The 20748-nt window shown below is 40.3% G+C and overlaps 1 protein-coding gene across 3 annotated transcripts; it reads left to right on the top strand.

Annotated features, from left to right (window-relative positions):
• The first annotated feature begins 1727 nt into the window (after positions 1–1727).
• Positions 1728–20713, top strand: SLC18B1 (solute carrier family 18 member B1). Of its 3 annotated transcripts, none has more exons than XM_005509390.3 (14): positions 1735–1876; positions 2378–2517; positions 3625–3720; positions 5398–5471; positions 6259–6406; positions 8877–9033; positions 10528–10664; positions 12313–12414; positions 13386–13477; positions 14723–14818; positions 15557–15631; positions 17882–17975; positions 18073–18119; positions 19745–20713. In XM_005509390.3, the coding sequence occupies exons 1-14, from the start codon at positions 1831–1833 to the stop codon at positions 19815–19817; spliced, it is 1377 nt and encodes a 458-aa protein (XP_005509447.1). In that variant the 5' UTR covers positions 1735–1830; the 3' UTR covers positions 19818–20713. The 3 variants fall into 3 exon arrangements, with proteins under 3 accessions (XP_021152833.1, XP_005509447.1, XP_021152832.1); XM_021297157.2 differs by lacking the exon at positions 1735–1876 and adding an exon at positions 2174–2194; XM_021297158.2 differs by lacking the exon at positions 18073–18119 and having other exon boundaries at positions 1728–1876.
• Positions 20714–20748: the final 35 nt, after the last annotated feature.

The raw sequence follows: 20748 nt of genomic DNA, 5'->3' as shown, positions 1-20748 counted from the left end.
TTTCTAGAAATACAAAGCTCAGGCATGTGCTATGATTAGATTGCTAATGTCACAAGATAGAATTATCTCATTTTCATTCCAAAACAGACATGATTTCTCAGCCCTGTGGAACACGGAGTTGGAAGCCTTCTTGCAAATAACACCAACGCACATTTCACCCTACTCTTCCTAAACAATTATCTTATTAATTTCCTGGTCACACAGTCCGGACAACGTGTTCTGTATCATAAATATTTTTTGTGGAGGGCATGCTATTTTTACCCTGGAGGAAGTATGGTGAGACCATTCTGGGGTCTCAGAGAAAGGCCAGGCTATAGCATTTTGGTACAAATTTGGAAAGAAGAAAGACCTTGATGTCATGATAACTGAACAAAAATTTGCTGGCTTCATTGCCTTCTACAGATTCTGCACTAGACTCTCAAAGGATGTGGTTATCATGTGGTTACATTAGAGTAATTTTAAACTCTTTTCATATACCTGTGTGCAGCCACTGTGACTTCTGGCAAAAGAAATAGTAATATGATGCAAATAAGCACTGGCTAAGTAATTTCTGGATTGTAATGCAAAAGCACTTCTAAGACCTCTACAAATATACAGAACAATAACAAGGACTACATATTCCCACATATGCTGAGCATTTCAGTATGTCCTGAAGGAAGCTGTTCATAAGAAGTAAGCCGGCCCAAGAAGTAATTACAAATTTTTCTCTTCGTGTTCTGTCTTTTATCACATTTTGGTGAAGTTTCCAGCTCCTTCCAGCTCCTTCATCATTTTCTTCCCTTCATGACAGGAACTTGTGCCAAAGGCACAAGTGATATCACCTCTTCCTCATAGCCAGCTTGTATTTACTCCTGGACAGTTTGTAGCTATTAATTCTTGTGACAACTTTGTCATTCAGCTCTTCTGTTACTGTTTTATGGCTCCTGTAACTTGCTGGAGGCTGTGAGGATCATCAGTGATCTTGTTTGTCCTACCAGTCCTAAGAAGCTATCCTAAATCTCTGTTTGGTATGGAAGAAAGAGGTGTTAAAGTTCTTTTTAAAATAAATGGATGCTTATGCTTACAAGGCAAATCAGCAATCCTACAGTAACTCCCAGCAATGCCTGAAGAATCTTAGTCAAGTTGGTCCAAAGTGGTTAAGTTTTCAGGAAATGTAATTGGGTTAGTCAGCTGTAGCAATACAGAGTCCCTGGAGCTGATGACTCCTTTACCACACAAACTTTGTGGGATGTACCCCTTGGGTCCCTGATGCCAGCTCTCAACAGTCCCTAGCAGTCACAGTAACATTCATAAACTGAGCTAGTGTTTTAATACACTTGGGATTTACACTTCAATCATGAGGCTTTTCTATAACACGTACAGTTCCACTTGTCGGAAACGTCTTTCTTATGTCGAGGTGAGGTACAGTTGTATTCAGCAAATAGCACTTGTTCTTGTGACAGCTTTGTCCTCTTACCTGCTTGGATTTCTTCACCTGTAACTCGTTGCAGCCGCTGTACCAAGATGTGCCAGGTGTGCAGCGTACCCTGAGAGCCACCACGTTATCATCAGACTGCCCAAAGCCCGGCGCCTGCTGTCACCCTGGGTGCTCTCCCCGCCCGGGCTGGCAATCCCCGCTGGGCACGGCACCCCCAGCCGCTCTCCCGCTGCCTCCTGGCGGGGCCCAAAGCAGACGCGGCCGGCGAGGCGCCGAGCGCTGCGACCGCCCCCGCAGGCCGAGCATGCTCAGTGGGGGCGGCCGGGGGTGGCGCGGTCCCGGTGCGCTGTCAGCCCGGACGGCGGAACGTGTCGCACCGCGCCGTCCGTTGCGGGCGCGACGCTCCTTCCCCCATGGGCAGCCGGGCGGCGGAGGGTGCGAGGAGCCGGCGTCCCTCAGGTGGGAGGCGGGGAACGCTCTGTGTTTCTGTGGCGGAGGTCGGGGTACAGCTGCCGCGCCGCGGGCTCTGCCTACTGCGTCTGGGCCGGCGCTGAAGGGCGGCTCCGCAGCGCCGGAGCCTGCGCTGGGCAAAGGAGCGGGCGTGCGGGCGGGTTTCTCCCCGAGGCTGGCTCCTGCGGTGCCGTACCGGGCTGTCCCCGGCAGGTGTGCGGTCGCACGGCCGCTGTGCGCCCCGGGGGACGCGCCTGGTGCCGGGCTGGAAGCGCGGCGGGGCCGCTCTTGGAAAAGCCCGTGCGCTGTCGGGGTGGCCGCGGGCAGGTAAGGTGCCGCCTTTACGGCAAAGTCTGCCCTCCTGTACGAGGAGGAAAAGCTGTGTGGCTTGATTGAGTTCCTCAGAGCTGGGAGGGTAAAAGTTTTATGGGGTGTTAATTTTCAAACCTGATTTGAAAATTCTAATTCTGTCAGTTTGTAACTTTTGGTTTTTTTCTTTTGCATTTTAAGATGATAGTATGCCAGAAGCACCTGGTACAGAATCAAGAAGGCTTACGAGAGAACAGCTATTTACAATGGCTGCAACAGCTTCTATAAACTTCAGTTCAATGATATGCTATTCAATCCTGGGACCCTTTTTCCCTTCAGAGGTAAACCAACAATTTAGCCAGCTGCCCTTTAGATTGTTTTTTGCATGTTGAAACTTTTAAAAGGATCTTGAACACTGTGGCACATGTATGGCTATCTGTAAGCTCTGCGGGAGTCTTCTCAGTTGTGGGAATTCATAGTGATAGCCTGATGTTGGCTAAAATAGGCTAGAGTGTATGTAACGGTGACCTGGATCCTGTCCATGTACTAATTAATCTTCCCTGTGGCTGCAGAGAAGACAGCAAGCCAATGGTATGAGATAGAAGTTGAAACAAATGCTTGGAGAAGTGAAATAGTTTTGGAGAATAGTGTTGCATAGCAGTTTGGTAGTAGAGCCGAGATTAAAGCTGCCTGTGTCCTGGCTTGTATTTCAGTGCCTTAGCCACTAAATGACTTTTTATTTATAGCTATCTCTCTGTTAACTCATGCTGGGCCTTCATTCACTGCATTAAACTTCCTGACCCATCAACTGAGGGGAGAATGAAATATCTCTGCTTACGTTGGGTGAATACAGTGTTTTAATACAGGATGAAAAAAAAAAAAAGGTCATGGTGCTTTTGCAGCAGAAATCCATTTCTCTAATGACTAAGTTGTTCCGAAGTATTAACAAAGAAATGTTAAAATTATTTTTGCTCTAAATATTCTTATGTACTGCTTGTACCTAAGTGTGTTTTGCCAGTTGGATAAGTCAAAAATTTGCTTGGTGCTTTTTATGGGAAAGCATGATACAGTGAAGATAAGAGGTATCTCGGCTCACTGCCCTCTCAGCATGCAAGGGATCAAAGCTCTGTAGGTAGCTCTTTTGCATGCCAGCTGAAGCCACCTGTATAAAGTCTGGTGACCTGTTCAATAGTTCAGCAAACAGCACCGTGTTTCTGTTCCTTGAGGAATGACTATTGCTTTTCCTTTGATTATGTATAGCTTAAACAGAAGTGCAACATGTCTTAAAATTGCTATGTTGTTACCTTATGAGCCCTTACTGCCTTTGAGAAAGGAAAATATTTTGTAACTGCACTGATGGAGAATTTAAAAAAATTGAAATGTACAAGGCATGCACGTTACCTCAAGAATTTGCCTCCGTCTTTACACAGTTGTGATCTTCTTTGCAGGCAGAAAAAAAGGGTGCCAGTAACAGTGTTGTTGGCCTGATTTTTGGATGTTTTGCTTTGGTCAATTTCTTGTCATCTTTAGTCTTGGGAAATTATGTAAGTATGATTGAAGCTGTAACTTATTTCTGTGATGATATGGGTTTGTATATGAAGACAGTTCTCTGAGGCTGAGAAAAGCAATGTCTCTCTTCAGTGGCACTGCTGCAGGCTTGTGTCTGCAGTAACTGGAACCTGGCCATTCAGTTGAAATCTGGTCTATGTCTCGTCAGTACAACTTAAAAGTTACTCTTCTACAGCACTTGAGGGTGGCATAGGGTGGTGGACATCCAGCTGTTTTGTTTTATCTCGTTAACTGTTCTGTTTGCTTCAGAGTAATCTGCTGAACAATTCTCCTTTCTTTTACCTCCTTTCTCCCTACCCCCCCATTTTAGTTACTGCACTTATTTATATATTTTGTTTGCCTTCTTAAGGTGTATGGGTTTGGTTTTTTGTTTGTTTGTTTGTTTTTCTGTTTTTGTTTTTGTTTGTTTGTGTTTTGTTTTTTTTTTTCTTTAGTTAGCTGCACCCCTTCTTTTCTGGTATGTTGTCTTTTGCTTAACATTTCCTCCTGTAATGACTCTTGGCTGCTTAACTTGGTTTCCACTTCATTACATAGCAATATTAGATAAGTGTCTCCAGTTCTTGCAACTTCAGTTTTCCCACTGATTCAGGACTTTTCTCATGCTGGAGAAATTACTAATAAATTATATAGCAGTTTGTTTATATGCTGGAGCACTGCTGTACATGCATTTTTGGCTAGGGCTACTGAAGATCATACCCTAAGTTGGGGTTGCTGCAGTGTCTTTGCTGACCCCGTGGTGGATGATTTTCTCTGGTGGTGAGGTGGCTCATCAAGGTGTCACACAAGTGCCTTTAGTAAGTCCAGTTATGATGCCTGTGATTATGGCATGAGCCTCACCAAAGTATTGTGCCAGGGGAGAGAGGATGAGCACACCATCCTCACTGCAGCTGGGTGAAGTGAGCACCAATAGCAGTGGACAGTCCAGCAATCAGAAATCCTGATGGTTTCAGTGAAACTCTGCAAAATATGGGCTTTGGTAATGATGGTTGAAACACAGGAACTTTGTCCAGACCTGAATAAGAAAAGAGACCGAAATACCTGCTTCTCTTAGGGGAAGTTACAGAACAGAATTAGAAGCTCAGAGTTAATTTGTTACAGGATTGAGTTAGCTTTATGGAGTGGTTCTTGTTGTCCTTCACCCTGGTGATTGAGTCTTAAATGAAGGAAGGTGGGGGTCCTTTGCCTCATAATGAATGGAGAAGCCTGAAGCTACCATGCTTCCTATGCCAAAGCTTTGTGCTATTAAGGGTTGTGATAAGTTTGCTTTAAAATCGGGTTCTACTGACGCTCCTGAGCCAGATATTGCTGACTTGGCATCAGTGGCACTGCTGGAGGGGGTATGCATTACTTTCTGTTTGTTTATAGCGAGGAACGCTGCTGTAAACTGCTGCTCTGCAGAAGCTGCAGCATGGCACTGTGAAATGGTTAACTGCAGCATTGTCTTACCGTTCTGAAAACTGGGTTAAGTCACTTAACCGTTTAGAATATTTTTAGGTTCAGTATTGCATGAAGGCAAACCAGCAGGAGCAGTATCTCCAGATCTTTTAGTCACATATGCCCATGATGTTTTGATTTCTTAACAGTAAATTACTTTGAAAGACTTTTGATTTAGGCTTGAACTAATAATATGTAAAATGGTATTTAATTTACAGCTTACACATATTGGAGCAAAATTCATGTTTGTGGCAGGGATGTTTGTTTCAGGATGTGTGACCATTCTGTTTGGGTGAGTAAATTTTTTTGATTGGTTTTGTTGTATTTGTCGTGTAATCATTGTCATCCGCATGAAAAGATGGACACAAAATAAAAGTGGAAACTCTTGGGCATGTTTTGGGTGTTGGTTAGGTCACGTAACTTTTTGCGTCTTTATTTTTCAACTGTCCCATGTAAAGCAGAATGAACGCTTGTCCCTATCAGTAGTTTTCAAAGCTTATTTAGTACTTTGAAAGCAAAGGAGGAAGATTCTACATATTGAAATAACTACCATAGTTGATGAACAGCAGTAAGTCTGTCAAAGTGCAGCAATAACAGAATTATTTATGCATAATGTTTTAATTATTCTTTTCTTAAAAATATGGAGTGCAAACGAGAAGCTTTACCTGGCAGGCAGAGAAGCTAAGCCACTCATTTTAGCAAAATAAAAGTTTTATTAACAAGGAAGGAAGCTCTTACTAGGTAGTTGTAACTCATTGCATTGAAGTCCTTGCACAGTTCTTGGAAAAGCTGTGAAATACAACAGAAGATGGCTTTGGAGTTTTTCACAGGTTAGATTTTTTTGTGCTCTTTCTACCACCAATGAAAGGGAAAAAGGGGAAAGCTGCCAGAAATAGTTTGGTAGAGTTTGTGTGACTTCACTGATGCTTTTCAGAAAGATGTGGCAACTGAAAGCATTGAGTGTCTCATAGCTCGGTCTTTTAATAAGTAAGAAATTATGCTTCAGGGCCTTCTGTAGATGACTTGCTGCATCCTCAGAGTTCTCCATTTAAGTGGTGGTTTGTTTGCTTTGTTTTCAGAATGTTGGACAAGGTGCCAAGTGGGCCAATGTTCATTGGTTTGTGCTTTTTAGTAAGAGCAATGGATGCAGTAGGTTTTGCAGCAGCAATGACAGCATCATCTTCAATCCTTGCAAAGGCATTTCCCAATAATATAGCTACTGTCCTGGTAAGTGCAAAAAACAACATTACAGCTAGGTACCTGCAATATGATAAATTGTCAGTAGGCAGCCTAAAACTAGGTGGAAAAAATCTGCTGTGTCATATGCAGGGCATATTTGAAATAAACACAATGTTTGTAATCTGGAATCACAGTCCTGGAACAAGTTTAGACCTTAGCACAACTCCGATTAGATATAAATTAAGCAGTATGTGTCAGTTGCTTATGTTGTGAAAACAGCTGAGGATTGATGGCAATAGTTATCTCTTCAGTTGAAATCAGACTATTAAAATACTAATACAACTTTTAGTGACTACTACTACATGGATACTAAGAATCCTTGTGGGTTGATTCAGTAAATTTGATTAATTCATTCAAATACTGTTGATTTAAATGAATGAAAGATGCAAAACTGGAAACTATTTTATTTTTCTAATCTATTGATGCAAGCGATGCATGAGGAGAGCTAGAACGTCTTGAAATCTGGCCATCAACGACTCATTTCAATTAGAGATATTACCCTTATTTGTTTGTGTTTTATGGTGTTAGGAAAAAAAAGAAGTTTTGTATATAATAACATACTGCTTTTTTTTTTTTTTCCCAAGAAATTCTGTTTTTAAGTCAAATATAGCCTGACAGAAATAACTGGGTTAAACTTTAATGAGTGAACAAATGTTAAGAAAATCCTTCAGAACATTTAATAATATTGAAATAGTGCTTTTATTAATATTGTTGCTAAGCTGCATAATTACTTCTATAAATAAATGTCTCTAAAAAGATGACCTCCGAAGTAGCAAAAAATGACTAAATTGCATCTACAGTGAGCAGCTGGCAGTTTCTTTGGAAAGCAGGTTATACATTGTAGTTGTTTTGGATATATTCAGTCAGTAAGGCTAAAGTTTGCTGTTTGCATGATTTAAAATGTAACTTAATAGGTAAGTAGAGTAACCTTGACTTAAAGGGACTTAGTTATCTGTCATATAAGATGACTTTAAAATAAATTAAATTCTGTGGTGGCAGCACAATAAACCTGAGCAGAGCTGAAAATGGTATGTGGGGATGAAGGTCACCTCAAGACCAGGATCAAAACCACTACACAGCTGTGGTGTGGTAGCTACCTTTGTTTAAAATCTAGAAAGGGTGCTGTCAGAAGACAGATCACTTTTAAAAATTGGTCTGCCATATTATATACTCTGATATCTTGTTCTGCATGAGAATAAATGCTTTTCAGATTCATTCATGTAGAGCTACTGTCCTTAAACAGACAGGATGGAGAGTTCTTGTTCCTGTGAGCTCTGCTCATGACAGAGGCAGGGGGCAGAAGGAAGAGTCGATTACTTAAAGCAAGGTGCCTCCTATGGTAAAATCATAAAGCCTGAAGGAATGGATGAGGGATTTTTAACATTGTTTTCCATTGCCCTTCTTGGTAGTGCTGGATACTGAGAAATACTTTTTCTCTCCTTACCCTTTTGGTACCAGTTTTCAGCCCACCTTTTACCCTTTGGGTACCCTAGAGCATGATTGGGGAAGTTATTAAATGTAGACATATCAGCCTTGCTGAAGTGAAAAGTTCAGCATCTGTCAACATGATCGCTCTATTGGAGGAGGTATGAGCTTCAGAACAAAAGCAATATCAGTTTTTTTACAATATCAGGTTTACCTTATTCTCCCCTGATCTACAGTAATGCAAAGCCTCAGCTTCTCTCCCTCCCCAATAATTAATAATTCATTAACTTAGAGGGGCTAAATGATGTACAGCCTAACTTGAAGTCCCACCAGTCATAAATATTTGTTATGGTTGGTAAGAAACACAAGTAAAAGCATTATTTGGATGCAGTTATGTTGACTCATGAGCCTTCTATGTGTTGGAGTTTACCAAAATGTCTCAAATCTATCTAGAACAGTTTTTAAGGACTTGCTAGTCCTATGCTGTTGCTAATTATTCCTTTTCCTAGGAAAGGAAAAGGCTGGGACCCTAGACTGACCTATGGTGAAGAACTTGCATATTGCTGACTGTGCCCACTCTTGGGCCACTCTGACTTGTATCAGTAAAATTACAGATGAGGATGAATCCCTATACCAAAAAGTTAGCAAAACTTTAACTGTAAGCAGTGATTACCACCAGCTACTACTTGTTAAAAGGGGGTGGTCTAAACACTGATTAGTCAAGTATTGAGGCCAATGTTGACAGTGGTAACTATGATTAAACACAACATTTAAGTGTAACTGTATTATTGTACTTTTGAAAATTATTATCTTATAAAAGGTGGCAGATTATGAAATTATAGCTAATATAATCTGAGTTATCCCCACTGTGGTTTCACTGTTGTCTCCTACCCCTAGTCAGTAAATTCGAGTGGTCAGTTATGGACAGAAAGCTTTAACATGTACCTCATCCCATGGCATAATGACCCATCCGAGTTGGTTGATTTTTATTTATTTATTTATTTTTTTTCTTGCTTTATTTTTCCACCTTTAGGGCAGCCTTGAAATTTTTACAGGACTTGGACTGGTGCTGGGCCCACCTTTAGGTGGCTTTTTGTATCAATCATTTGGTTATGAGATCCCTTTCATTACACTGGGATGCATAGTGTTGACCTTGGTGCCTGTGAATATGTGCATATTACCAAAATACGGTAAGCACCCTTCTTCCTGCTTCCTTCACTCACCTTTATTTCTCACATATATAACTGTGTTGTAGGAAAATATCAGTTTCTGGAGTCTTATCCCACTCAGAAGGGAAGGCTTCAGCTGAATCAACTTGTGATCTTGATCAGGCTCTTGTTTTAATGTGAAATTAATGCGTGCAGATGGCCTGGAATGAATCCAACATCTCATGCCCATCTCTGCAAACACTAAGAACCCTGTGTGAAAGTGAACCAAGATAGATTTTTGTTTTGTCTCTTTAGTTTCAGGGCTTGTAAAGTATCAGTTGTATCATCTTAGTGTCAGTTTGTTATTGCAGCTAGTTGAAGAAAAGCTGGAGATAGATATCTATTTTTTTTTCCACCTTGAACAAAGTAACTTGACAGGTTTGTGAGGTTAATAGTGGGGGGGAAAAGCAGAATCATAGGGTGAACAGAACGGGTTTATTTGTACTGAATGGTTCAAGATCTGATTAATGTGAAGTAATGTTAAAATTAATAAATGGGATGTTTAACTAAAGTGCTGGAGGTCATAAATTTTATTACATTTTAGGTAGACCTGTTTGGACATAAAGTTAACTTAAAGATAAATCTTCACACAAGATCATAATTGCAAGGTTACAGTTCTGATAGTCTTTTCTATTTAAAAAGCGACTTTTAAACACAGTGGGTATTTGTTTTCTTTTTTCCTATTAAATATGAAAACCTTGGAGAATAACCTCATGTATGCTGTCTTGTGGAAGAAACTTAGTCGTTAACCATGTGCTGCTACTACTGGCCTCCCCACCACCTCCACAAGCTTGGAAATTCTATGGACTCATGACATTACTCGCCAATTTGAAACTACAATAAATAAATGTTAGCTCTGAGCTGGTGGATGCTAATGAATGAAAGTTAGTTCCATGTATACTTTGAGACCATATTTGACTAGTAGAGTACCATCAGCATTGGAGGAAAGCATGACTTAGAAATGACACGTAACCATGACATCTGAAAGAACTGAACAAACAAACAAATTGAACACATAGGAGATCCACATGACTGGTTGCTTAAAAATTTGGACAAATCTGAACTGATGAATAGCAGTCTTTTTATTTTACTCTCAAAGCATGTTTCTTTCAATATGAATTGTTGATTGTGTTTGTTTTAAGTTGAGATTTTCATTGTGTAAGGGCTAGTGGAGAAGTAGCTGTACTTTCATGTAATTGGGAGTAGTACATACTTTTGTTCTTTTTTAAGCTGGGGATTTGCAGTATTGGAATCTAACCTGTCTACTCTTCTTTTATTCACCTCTCAAATTTGAGGTTTTGATATAAAAAATAGTGTAGTACATAATGGTCTACTATTGACTTTCATTTGTTAGATAACAAGAGTAAAAGGACTAGAAAAAGGGAGATACTGATTTATTTTCTGAAGCAAGAAGATCAACCATGAGCTTATGCTGCTGAAAGTAATACAATTTGCCTCCTTTTTTTCTTGAAACAGATTCAGTCCCTAGCAAAGACTCCTTTTGGAAGCTAGTTCTTCTGCCGAAAGTCTTACTTCTCTGTCTTACTATATTTTCTCTAAGTGCATGCTTGGGCTTTTTGGATCCCACAATGTCTCTATTTATCCTAAAGCAGGTAAGTCCTGTTAACATGCAGGGGAAACCTGACTTGCTAAGTAGTAATTAACTGGGTATAAATGTGGTTTAAATATCCCAAACAAAATGAAGCCTTATCAAAATACACTGCTCTGATTAGCTGTTAATAATTTGATTTCCAGATAACTTGATTTCCATGGTATTGACAAATCACAGCTTCTGTTTACACCATCTGTTGTGGCTGGGTCTCTGTAACTTTGAGAATGAGGAAATATAGGGCCTTTAAAACACATGTTTTTTCCACTTAATTGGCTTTCACCTGCAGAGTGCCTTCTCTGAACAGGGCATGATGGCTGGTTTTGTAGACTAGGGACTTTTTCCTCCTTTCTGAAAGCAAATTCTGTAAAATTGCACCAGTCATTTACAGCTTGTATCTCTTGATGTGGATATTTAGTGGATAAACTGATTTCAACTATGTAGCCTGCCAGGTGACTCCTTCACTCACTCATTAAAAAAACAAATGCTGTTTTATTTATTTATTTTTAATTTAATTTAGTATTTATTAATTTGTTTCCTACTTAATTGCTTTTATTTATTTTCCCCATGGTGTTTATGGTAATGAATTTGAAGTAAACAGTTTATGATGCTGTTCCTGTGTGAAATTAAGCAATGCTTTTTGAGTGGTTTATTTATTAATTGTTTTTCCAGGGAATAGCATTTCAAATGTTGTGGTGCTCCTACTTTCCCTCTGTCTAGTCCAGCATGTAGAGCACTCCTCCAGGGTGGAGGTAACTTGCGGCTAACCTCTGCCATTAAAGGAGATGTGAATGTATGTGTTCCACCACCCAGGAGGGTTTTGTGATTATCCCACTGTAGAATATTCTACACTGGTGTGGCTCTTCTGCTTTCCCTTTGCTCTGTGCTAAGAGCTACTTGCCATGAAAGGGTTTTAACCTAATTGGCTAGGTGTTCTAATCACTAAGTTAGAGTTACTATCATGTGCCTGCAATATGGCAAGGAAATAGTGAATATTTACATAGCTCATGGCACATGAAATATCTTGGAATTCCTTCTAACTGGTAGTTAAAGCACTCACTTGGAAAGTAGTATGCTTTTGGTTCCTTACACATTTTGTTTCAATACAGAAATGTGATTGCATTAGGAGAATATAGACCTCAGGGTTTTTCAAAAGGCCTCTTACTCATAAAAATCCTCCTTTGGTTGAAAAGCCAGAGTTGTGTTTTATAGCACTACTTAGATTAAGATGCACTGATTAACAGTGGCTGACTACTGTATTTATGCTTTTCTAAGTGGAAATATAATTGGATGGGATAAGTAAAGACTAAATCCATCTATATTCCAGTGTTTGAAGTGTGTTTCAAATGTGCCAGTATTCATGTTAGAATCCAGTGTGCTGGCATAGGGGCATAGAATAATCTTTCCTCCTGAGATAATTCAGGCTTTTCTGAGTACATTTATGTCAAGTGTTTTCATTCCATGCCTAGAAATATAAGTGAAGGAAACCGAAGCTCTGCTGTTGACATCAAATACTTGAAAAGCCTCTGTATGGTATCAGTAAGATACTTAAAATCATGCATTTCAGTATTTTGACCTAAAATGTAATTCTTGGATTGTCCTGTAATTAATGTGGCGTATATGGTTTGGTTTTGTGTTTTGTCTTCCAATAGTTCAAACTCCCAGCTGGTTATGTGGGCTTGGTATTCCTTGGTTTGGCGCTCTCGTACTCCCTGGCTTCTCCCCTCCTTGGATTCCTAAGTGACAAACTGCCAGTGAGTACTACTCTGCTGTTTCTGCAGGGTTGTCAAGCACTCTGTGCATTTAGTTAAAACTGGAAGACTTCTCATATTGAAGCAATGGAGGTAGGCCTGGGCTTTGTCTTTCATGACCTTGCATGTGCACTGAATACTGCCCGCTTGAAGGTCTCTTTTGCAAGGTCCAGGTAATGTCCAAAATAGTAAAGGATGTCAGACAAGTATCCTGCAGTTGGAATGTATTGAGCTTTTCCGGTGGACTCAGCACAATCTAGTTCCAGCCAATATGGAATGGAGTGTAGGAAAACATGTCCCAATTATTCATGTTTTTATTCACATCTAATTCTATCAGCTTTTGAGAAGAGGAGTAAAATTGTTCAGGTTAGCTGTATTGAGTTTGTCTCTTAAAAAGGGTAATATCCAAATTACATCATCACACCGACTGACTATTGTTCTCTAGCTCTTAACTACACCATAGAAAGACTTTGACAGTGATATACCCAAAACTGACTGGTTTACAACCACTGCTAATTGATCAAAGAAACTTACACTTTGAATACTTTGAATGAAGGACAATACCGGTTTTCTGACACGTTTTTTTTTTTCCCCCAACACAAACTAATAGTGGCCTTTGTACATGAGAATTACATGCAATGCTACATTATATTTCTTATACTAAAGAAGAGTAAGATATAAAATACTTTGCTAACAGAAAAGCACCCTTACTCAGTGTCCTGAAGAATTTCTGTATTAAGCAGCAGCTGCCAGGGATTGCATTGGTGGCAAGGAAACATGAATTCAGCATTTCTTCATGGTGTTCAGAACTGACAGAGGAATTGTAAATTCCTAGTTTGTGTGTAGTGATGTTCTTTACAGGACACATACTTTTCAGAAGGCGAAGATTTAGAAGAGAGGTATTAAGAAAGACAAAAAAGTTACATTGCAAATTCACATCTTTAAATTATGCACTTCTTCCTTTTCTTTCACAGTACCTCAGGAAGTGGTTGCTGGTAATTGGAAGCTTAATGACAGCAGTGTCCTTTTTCATGTTAGGACCTGCTCCCGTGCTGCACATTGAAAGGTACAGAACTGCCTCTTCTTGAACCTGTCCCTTTATGCGATGTTTTTGTGATATGTATCATGACCACAGCTATATATGTCCACAAGTCTATAATTAGCACCTCTGAGCATGAAACAGGGGTTTGTTGGTTTGTGTTTTTTTTTGTCGTTTTGTTGTTTTTTTGTTTGTTTGTGTGTGTTTGTTTTTCTCTTTCTTTTAAACATGAGGCTTTGAATATAAATCAGTGGAAGCATCTGAAAATTGAGATATTACAGCTTTGTAAAATAGATCCATTTACTTTTTACTGTTAGTGTGTTTGCTCATGTTAATGTGTGTGGTGGGAAGAATGCTGCTTTTTATTTTTCTTTCCTTCAAATTCTGTGTCATTTTGATTGCAGCAAAACAAAGCTCTCTTTCTGTTTTATTTTCCAGTGTTCTCTGTTTCATCAGTGTTTCTTAATTATGGGCTTCATTTGCATGGCTGTACAGCAGTATTGATTTTTCTTCTCTCCATATATAGATTACTGAGGAGAATGCCAGGTTATAGCTTTATTTTCAGCTAGCTAAGTAAGACAATGCATGTTGCACCTGAACCCTGTGTTGGCATATCTCTCAAGTTAAATCACAGCAAAACACTCAGCTACATTTACAGAACAGCTGTACAGTCCTTTTGTCCTGTGTTATATACTCTGTTAGAGATGATTATAGGCTTCCTGATGTGCAGAATTAGTAAACTCTTCCTTGACTTCTAATTTTTAAAGAAGATTTTTAAAGATTTGAAACTGGCGATATAGTACATTTGAGTTGGTGAGAAAAATAAATCAGAAAAATATTCAACATTCTTTAACTAAGTCTATTTGGTTATTAGGCTACAGAATTTTAGTTACAAATCCTTCACTTGCGCAACAAACCATGTCTGGAGCTTGGACATAGGTATTGCTGAGTTATGCTCACCTGTCTACCTCTTTTCTATGTGTTCCTATTAAAATGAGCTATATTTGATGAGGAAATATTTAATTTGAACACAGGATTTTCAGATTCTTGTACAAAGATTGTTGTGGGTGGGTTGCTTTTTTTTCTTTGTTTTTCTTTAAGCATAGAACTGTATTTTCAAGTCTTAGAGTTCAGTCAGAGTTCTTTTTGGCTTCAAGTAATCTTATTTTCTGGTCAGTCACAGAGAGCTGATATAACAGCCTTCACTCAAATGGGCTCTTTATTTGAAAAGAGTCTTCAGCAGCTAACTTCTTTTAAATGCCTCTTTTTCAGTCAGCTGTGGATGTTTGTGCTAATGCTGGTTTTGCTTGGGTTTTCCATTGGCATGAGTGCTATCCCAGTGTTTCCAGAGATACTGCACTGTGCATAGTAAGTAACTCAGTCCAACACATATTTCATGTTACTGACAGTAGGAAACTGCAACTGATTTTCAGCGGTGAATATGAAATGGGGTTTTGGTGTGGCTTTTGGCCTCTTCTTTGAGACAAAGGCAACAAGTAACACTAAAATGTTTCTGTTACTTTTGTTGTCTTAGTTTTTTCTGACTGAGCAGCCCAGTCATTATACTCCAAATATAATTTTGTAAATGTTGTTTATCTCAGTACTATGGATACATTGAAGTCCACCAGACTGTGGGACCCATAGCATGGGGTGACCTGTGTGTGATTTCATATACATGGGATTTATTTCAGCTTCTGAAGGCAATTCATAGCAAGCATCTTTCACTGAATTTTCAGGCTGCATTTGCTTTAACAGCTGCATCTACAGGAGTCGTACTTGCTCAAAGTACAAGGTCTGTAATGTGGCTTGGCAGCAATGACCTCAAAGGGTCTTGATTTACTCTTATTAGTGTGTTCTTCTTGGAACAAGGTCTTCTTAAAAGCCACCTGTCACATCAGAGGTGACGAGCAAAACTGCAGTCCTTCAGAGAGGCAGTGAAGAACAAAGTCCTGACTAAACAGACATGATTCCACTGTACTCTTTTGCTTGTTAACTGTTTATGTTGGTAGTAAATTGAAAGGAGGGTAAAAAACTCTCTATAGGGAAGGCTATAGGCTGAAACACAATATTTTATTATACTACCCTAACTGGTCTGTCTTTTTGCAGTGAGAATGGATTTGAAGAAGGTCTGAGTCTGCTGGGGCTGGTGTCTGGGCTCTTCAATGCCACGTGGTCCCTTGGGTAGGTACATGGCCACGTATTTGTAAGCTAGGAGTGTCTGGTTGTTTTGCGCTATTGCCACATGAAATCTTGCTGCGTTATGACCAGAAGTCTTGCATTGCAGCCCTTGTGTTGACCTTGATTCAAGAGGTTCTTGCTAAACAGGTGCTTCATGGACATATTTTAGCAAAGCTTTTTACCCAACAAAGGAACGGACTCTGAACTTGTCTTCCTTGAAATATAACCTGATGAAATTTAACAAGGGAAAGTGTAGAGTCCTGCATCTGGGCAGGAACAACCCCAGGTTCCAGTATAGGTTGGGAAATTACATATTAGCAGTGTAGGGGAAAGGGACCTGGGGGTCCTGGTGGACAACAGGATGACCATGAGCCAGCACTGTGCCCTTGTGGCCAGGAAGGCCAATGGCATCCTGGGGTGTATTAGAAGGGGAGTGGCTAGTAGATCGAGAGAGGTCCTCCTTCCCCTCTACTCCGCCCTGGTGAGACCACATCTGGAATATTGTGTCCAGTTCTGGGCCCCTCAGTTCAAGAAGGACAGGGAACTGCTGGAGGGGGTCCAGCGTAGGGCAACCAAGATGATTAAGGGAGTGGAGCACCTCCCTTATGAAGAAAGGCTGAGGGAGCTGGGTCTCTTTAGTTTGGAGAAGAGGAGACTAAGGGGGGACCTCATTAATGTTTATAAATATATAAAGGGTGAGTGCCATGAGGATGGAGCCAGGCTCTTCTCGGTGGCCAACAATGATAGGACAAGGGGTAATGGGATCAAGCTGGAACACAAGAGGTTCCACTTAAATTTGAGAAAAAACTTCTTCTCAGTGAGGGTGACAGAGCACTGGAACAGGCTGCCCAGGGAGGTTGTGGAGTCTCCTTCTCTGGAGACGTTCAAAACCCGCCTGGACATGTTCCTGTGCGACCTCACCTAGGTGTTCCTGCTCCAGCAGGGGGATTGGATTAGATGATCTTTTGAGGTCCCTTCCAATCCCAAACATACTGTGATACTGTGATATAGCCCTGCATATCAAAAGCTGCAGTGATTAAGTGGATGTTAGCATGCACTTCTGTGTGATTATTTTTGTTGAGACTGAAATATTAAAAGCTTAATATAGAGAGAGGTGGACCCTAATATATTTATTAAGCTAAGTCTACCCACATGGTATCTGCTCCTGACTAATTCTCTTTTCCCTTTTTCATTTTTCACATTTCCTCCTTTTGTCTGGGACAGCTTAAGGTAGAATCTTCTCTTTCAGCCACAGCCATTATTTAGAGTTTGTGTTTGCATAGCTTAGCAGAGTGTATTTGTGTTTATTATCCAGTGGTCATCACAGAAATAAGTGAAAGGTACTACTAGCTGAGTGAAGCTTCAGAGTTGTCACTCAGTGTGAAGTTACAGAGTTCCCCTATTGACATTCATTTCCAGGATTTTTTTATCTGTCTCTGGAGTCCTCTGTGCCTTCAGGGGGGTTTCAGTGGTGTGAATTTGCACCATTTTTCCAAGCTAATTGATGTTCTAGCTGTCCTGTTTATTTGGTGTAGAGTTCAGTACAGATATAGGTTTTATGAAGTTACCAAACCACAGTTTTATGCTGTTATCAAACATGGTTTTATTATGTGACTTGCTTCCAGGAAATCTCTCTGGTTTTATGCAGTTTTGTCCCTTTCTGTAGTGAGGTAGCTTATAATGTAAAATGTTTTATAAAGTGACAGCAGTTACATAACCTTTCATGGCCTTCTTAGGCAGGCATGAAGGTGCAGGGCAGTTACATACAGCTCAACCTCGCAGTGACCACGTCTGTCACAGTGTGCCTTCCCATCTGTCTATATCCATCAGTATTTTGCCTTGACATTTGGAAGGTTTACATTTTGAGGGATGAGAGTCTGTTTCTTTTATGGTAGAATTGATTGGTGTAGATGTCCTGTTAGAACATGGTCCTAAATGGGACCTCTAAGCCATTCCAGATACAGAAAAAAGTGCATTCAGCTTTCTGATATGGATCCTGTTTGTGGCTGAAGAGGTAACTAGACAGGTTTACTGGGGCCATGACAAACAAAGAATTACTGGGGCCATGACAAACAAAGAATTAGTACTTATTGTGGATTATAGGAAAGTTAGGTCTGTAGAAGACAATCTCTTTGACAGATGAGAGAGAATCAGAGGAAGGAGGCAACAAAACACAATAAAAAAGTTGTCTGAGAATATGATATGTTATCTTTTTTGTTTGGGATGCCAATACCTCATTTTGATTTTTTGCAGGGCATTTACAGGTCCAACTCTGGGAGGATTTCTAACTGAAAAGCTGGGTTTTGAATGGGCCTCAGCCATCCAAGGAGGATGGGCACTGTTAACTGTAAGTAATTACACATTTTTTGCTTTTTATATCTATTGCAATTATGAGCTTTTGCATAACCTTATTATAACAATTGTAACTGACTGTTTCTTCAAAGGGTCTTGTTACTGCAGTATTCTATATCACTGAGGCAACAAGGAGAAGGTATGCTGAGATATTTTTTATTTATTTTACTTGCAGCCATATAAAGCCAAACCTTTGAAAGCTGTGCTTCCATTTTTTCCTCACTATCAACCTGATAATGAATGACAAGATAAGCAGTAAAACTACAGCTTAAATACTTTGTCTGTATGCTTTCCTAAAGCCCTGCTGGCCTAAACAGAGACCTAAACCAGGCAGTGCCTGTTTTGTACAAGCAAGAGGGCTGTGGCATTAATGAGCAAGCCTTACTGATGATTCCTCCAGGAGGGTGTCTGTGAGCTGGAATTGGCTGGGTGGTTGCATCCAGAAGGTAGTGGTCAATGTCTCGATGTCCAGATGGAGATCAGTAACAAGCAGTATCCCTCAGGGTTCTGTATTGGGACCAGTGTTGTTTGATATCTTCACCAGTGACATAGACAGTGGGATGAGTGCACCCTCAGCAAGTTTGCAGATGACATGAAGCTGAGTGGTGTGGTTGACACACCTGAGGGACGGGATGCCATCCAGAGGGACCTGGACAAGCTTGAAAAGTGGGCCCATGCAAACCTCATGAGGTTCAACAAGGCCAAGTGCAAGGTCCTGCGCCTGAGTCAGGGCAACCCACAGTATCAATACAGGCTGGGGCATGAAGGGATTGAGAGTAACCCTGTGGAGAAGGACTTTGGGGTACTGGTGGATAAAAGATTGGACATGAGCTGGCAATGGGCACTTGCAGCCCAGAAGGCAAATCTTATCTTGGGCTGCATCTAAAGGATTGTAGCCAGCAGGTCAAGGGAGGTGATTCTGTCCCTCTGCTCTGCTCTGCTCTGATGAGACCCCACCTGCATCCATCTCTGGAGCTGTCAGTAGGGGAAAGACATGGACCTGTTGGAGAGGCTCCAGAGGAAGGCCACAAAAATGATCAGAAGCCTGGAAAACCTCTCCTGTAAGGTCAGGCTGAGAGAGTTGGGGTTGTTCAGCCTGGAGAAGTCTGCAGGGAGATTTTATTGTGGCCTTTCAGTACTTAAAGGGGGCTTATAAGAAAGATAAGGACAGACTTCTAGCAGGGCCTGTTGTGATGGAACAAGGAGTAATGGTTTTAAACTAAAAGAAGGGAGATTCAGACTAGACATAAGGATGAAAATTTTTACAATGAGGGTGGGGAAACACTGGAACAGGATCCCTGGAAACATTGAAGGTCAGGTTTGACAGGACTTTGAGCAACTTGATCTAGTTGAAGATCTGGTTGAATGACCATCCCTGGAGGTGTTTAAAAGACTCATAGATAAGCTGCTTAGGGACATGGTTGAGTTACAGTGGTAGGTTAACAGCTGGACATGCTGATCTTTTGGTTTTGCAACCAAAATTATTCTATGATACTATGATTCTAAGATGTCTATGCTTACTGCAAGGGATTGGACAAGATGACCTTTAAATGTCGCTTCCAAACCAAAATTTTCTGTGAAATGATAGGTATGGAAGCAATACTACGTGGTTCTGTGCAACAGTGGGGTACCAAATCCAGTGGTCCACACAGTTCTTTCCACATAATGTGTGGCTTTACGTGCTATAATGTCGGTATTGCATAGAAGTATCTAGAGAATATTAAACTGGTTTCTTCCTTCCTGTTCCTTTCTTTGTGCAAACAGTTCCAGTTCCAGCCTGCGAAATCCTCCTGGTAATAATGAAGAAAGAAGTCATCTGATGGGCAATGAAACATAGCCAGGAATACTTTCAATTCTCTTTTTACTATTGTGGTTTAACCTAGTGCTGAGATGAGTGGACTTCAGTCATCATCCCTGGAGGTGTTTAAAAGACATGTAGATGAGGTTCTTAGGAGCATGGTTTAGAGATGGACTTGGCAGTATTAGGTTAACAGTTGGACTTGATGATCTTAAAGGTCTTTTCCAACCAGAACAATTCTATGGTTCTGTTCCATGATTATTAACAGAGCTGGAATATGTGATCCTGTAGTGAATAGCCAGCTGTGGTTTAATTGTAGCTGTGTGTTTTGAAACACTAAACACTGACTGCCTTTCTTTTGGGGAGACCTCATGTGGATTGGCTGAAGTGATGAGTAACTCTCAGATGTCAGCCCGTTTAATTGTGTTCCATGTACAGTGCACCACTGTATGTGAAGAGGTATGTTTTCAAACGTCTGGTTTCTATATGTGAACCTGCTGTGCATTATTCTTGGGTAGAGCTACTATTTTGCTACTATAATTTTCCATGTTTTTAAAAGAAAGTACCTTATCTTGTAATACTTCAATGACATAAAATGTTCAAAACAGAATTTGAAATGACAGCATTAAGCACAAAATTGTTTTCAGTAAAGAAACTTTTTTTTCCTAAGTTCTGTGAATTTTCTTAGACAACAAGAGTCTAAAGATCTTTGTGTTTACCAGCACTTGTATTATCTTGAAAGTGCCTGAAAACAAGAGGCCAAGTTAATGAAGAGAAGACTTCGTCAGCCCTGGAGGAGACTTGGCGTTGTGTGTGTATGTGTGTATACATACATGCACAGACATATGTATGTTTGTATTGTATATTAGGACTCAGCTTTGTGTGTGTGTGAGATCTGTTTTACTAATAAATGCCAGCTGGAATGTTTGTACTAATTGCCATTGCAACAGTAGATTTATCAAAAGTCTAG

Source organism: Columba livia, chromosome 3 (genome assembly GCF_036013475.1).
Source record: "Columba livia isolate bColLiv1 breed racing homer chromosome 3, bColLiv1.pat.W.v2, whole genome shotgun sequence".
NCBI classification, from domain to species: Eukaryota; Metazoa; Chordata; class Aves; order Columbiformes; family Columbidae; genus Columba; species Columba livia.
The sequence above is the reverse complement of the archived record's forward strand: the minus strand, read 5'-3'. Positions and strand labels throughout refer to the sequence as shown.

What these genes read in the sequence shown, in the direction of transcription:
- SLC18B1 (XM_005509390.3), top strand. Translation starts at nt 1,831, where the DNA reads ATGGGCAGCCGGGCGGCGGAGGGTGCGAGGAGCCGGCGTCCCTCAG. An exon ending in GACCCTTTTTCCCTTCAGAG is followed by an intron (nt 2,518 to 3,624) that starts GTAAACCAACAA and finishes TCTTCTTTGCAG; the next exon opens with GCAGAAAAAAAGGGTGCCAG. An exon ending in GTGCATATTACCAAAATACG is followed by an intron (nt 9,034 to 10,527) that starts GTAAGCACCCTT and finishes TTCTTGAAACAG; the next exon opens with ATTCAGTCCCTAGCAAAGAC.